At 37.5% G+C, this 1,572-nt stretch overlaps 1 protein-coding gene across 1 annotated transcript; it reads left to right on the forward strand.

Moving 5' to 3' along the window:
* Window positions 1-414: 414 nt before the first annotated feature.
* On the forward strand, window positions 415-1,359 carry LOC143598710 (uncharacterized). The gene is made up of 3 exons (XM_077076858.1): window positions 415-768; window positions 881-964; window positions 1,072-1,359. Exons 1-3 carry the CDS (start codon window positions 415-417, stop codon window positions 1,357-1,359), a joined length of 726 nt encoding a protein of 241 aa, XP_076932973.1.
* The last annotated feature ends 213 nt before the right edge of the window (window positions 1,360-1,572 follow it).

The raw sequence follows: 1,572 nt of genomic DNA on the forward strand, positions 1-1,572 counted from the left end.
CATCTATTTAGTTGTTTACATTTTTCATAGGAATTATGATGCTCAACATTAACATATGAATTGTGTTTTTTATCTACATATGTATCTCAACTAAAACTTATGTATTCTCACCAACATTCGTGTTGATAATCTCTATTTTTATACATGCTACAGGTACAAGTAATTTACGTTGATCAAGATTGAAGATATTAGTTTTTACCTTCGGATATTTATCCAAACAATAAATATGATGTAATTGTTTTGATTATTATAATTGTGTACTTGTTTTGATATTAATGAATTAAATAATTATTGTCACTTTAATTAGTGTCTTTTAAGCTATTGTCCAATCAATACATTACACCCCGGCATGTTCCGCCTTTGGTCGGGGTGTGACATATCAATCGTGAAGCAAAGAAGAGGGACGCTCAAGCGATGACAATCATCCAACAAGGGGTCCATGACAGCCTCTTCTCTAGAATAGCTGCGGCTGAAATAGCTAAACAAACTTGGGAAATCCTGCAACTTGAATTCCAAGGTGACTCTCAAGTTCAATCAGTCAAACTCCAGGGGCTACAGCGTGCGTTCGAAAACCTCAACATGAAAGAAGATGAAGTCTTTGGTGACTATTTTTTAAGAGTAATGAATAATATTGGGCAGCAGCGGTCGTACGGGGAGGAGATAGGTGACCAGAAGATTGTGGAGAAGATCCTCAAAAGTCTTTCTCCTAGATTTTATTATGTGATTCCCTCTATTGAAGTGACCTTCGATATTGCAGATATGGCACCTGTAAAACTCACGGGTCTACTTCAATCTCAAGAAGAAAGGATTAATTTCAGAGCAACAATTGACAAAGTCCACAAAACAAGTGAAAGAAGTGACTAACAAGTCTTGGCTGCAGTGCAAGATCAAATCAAAAAATCTACTTAGAGAGACTCGAACTGGAGAGGACGTGGCCGTGGCTCTCCAAGAGGAAGAGGGGCAGGTCGAGATAGGGTTAGCCTTGACAGGAGTAACGTCTCTCAATTCTACGTTTGTAAAAAATTCGGGCATTTCAAAAACGATTGCTGGTATAATAATGAAGAACCTCAGGCAAACGTGGCTGAAAATGATGCAAGAGAAGAACAGATTGATGCAGAGGATCAACATCTCTTGATGATAAGCACCGGTGATAATAACAATAACCGATTCAAAACATGGTTTATGGTCTCGGAGGCTTCAAACCACATGACAAGTAATCTTGAAAGCTTCATTGATATGAATGAGACATTTAAATTGAATGTGAAGTTAGGTGATAATAAACCAGTAAAGGTAGAAGGAAAAGGCACTGTGATTTTGGTTGTTAGTGACACAAACTTCAAACTACTTGAAAATGTTTAATATGTCCCAACACTAGAGTACAACCTACTGAGTGTTGGACAATTTATGAAAAGAGGGTATTCTTTGTTATTTGATGATGGGTGGTGTACTGTACGAAACATAACATCAGATAAGATTCTCATCCAAGCTCCTGTTTCTAGCAATAATATGTTTGTGGTGAACCCCACATGCTTGGTGATTGTTCAAGACACACCTACAAAGAGGTATGATGCA

Source organism: Bidens hawaiensis, unplaced genomic scaffold (genome assembly GCF_021521415.1).
Source record: "Bidens hawaiensis isolate Kalapana, Puna unplaced genomic scaffold, B.hawaiensis_p1.1 tig00050746_1, whole genome shotgun sequence".
In the NCBI taxonomy this organism is placed as follows: domain Eukaryota; kingdom Viridiplantae; phylum Streptophyta; class Magnoliopsida; order Asterales; family Asteraceae; genus Bidens; species Bidens hawaiensis.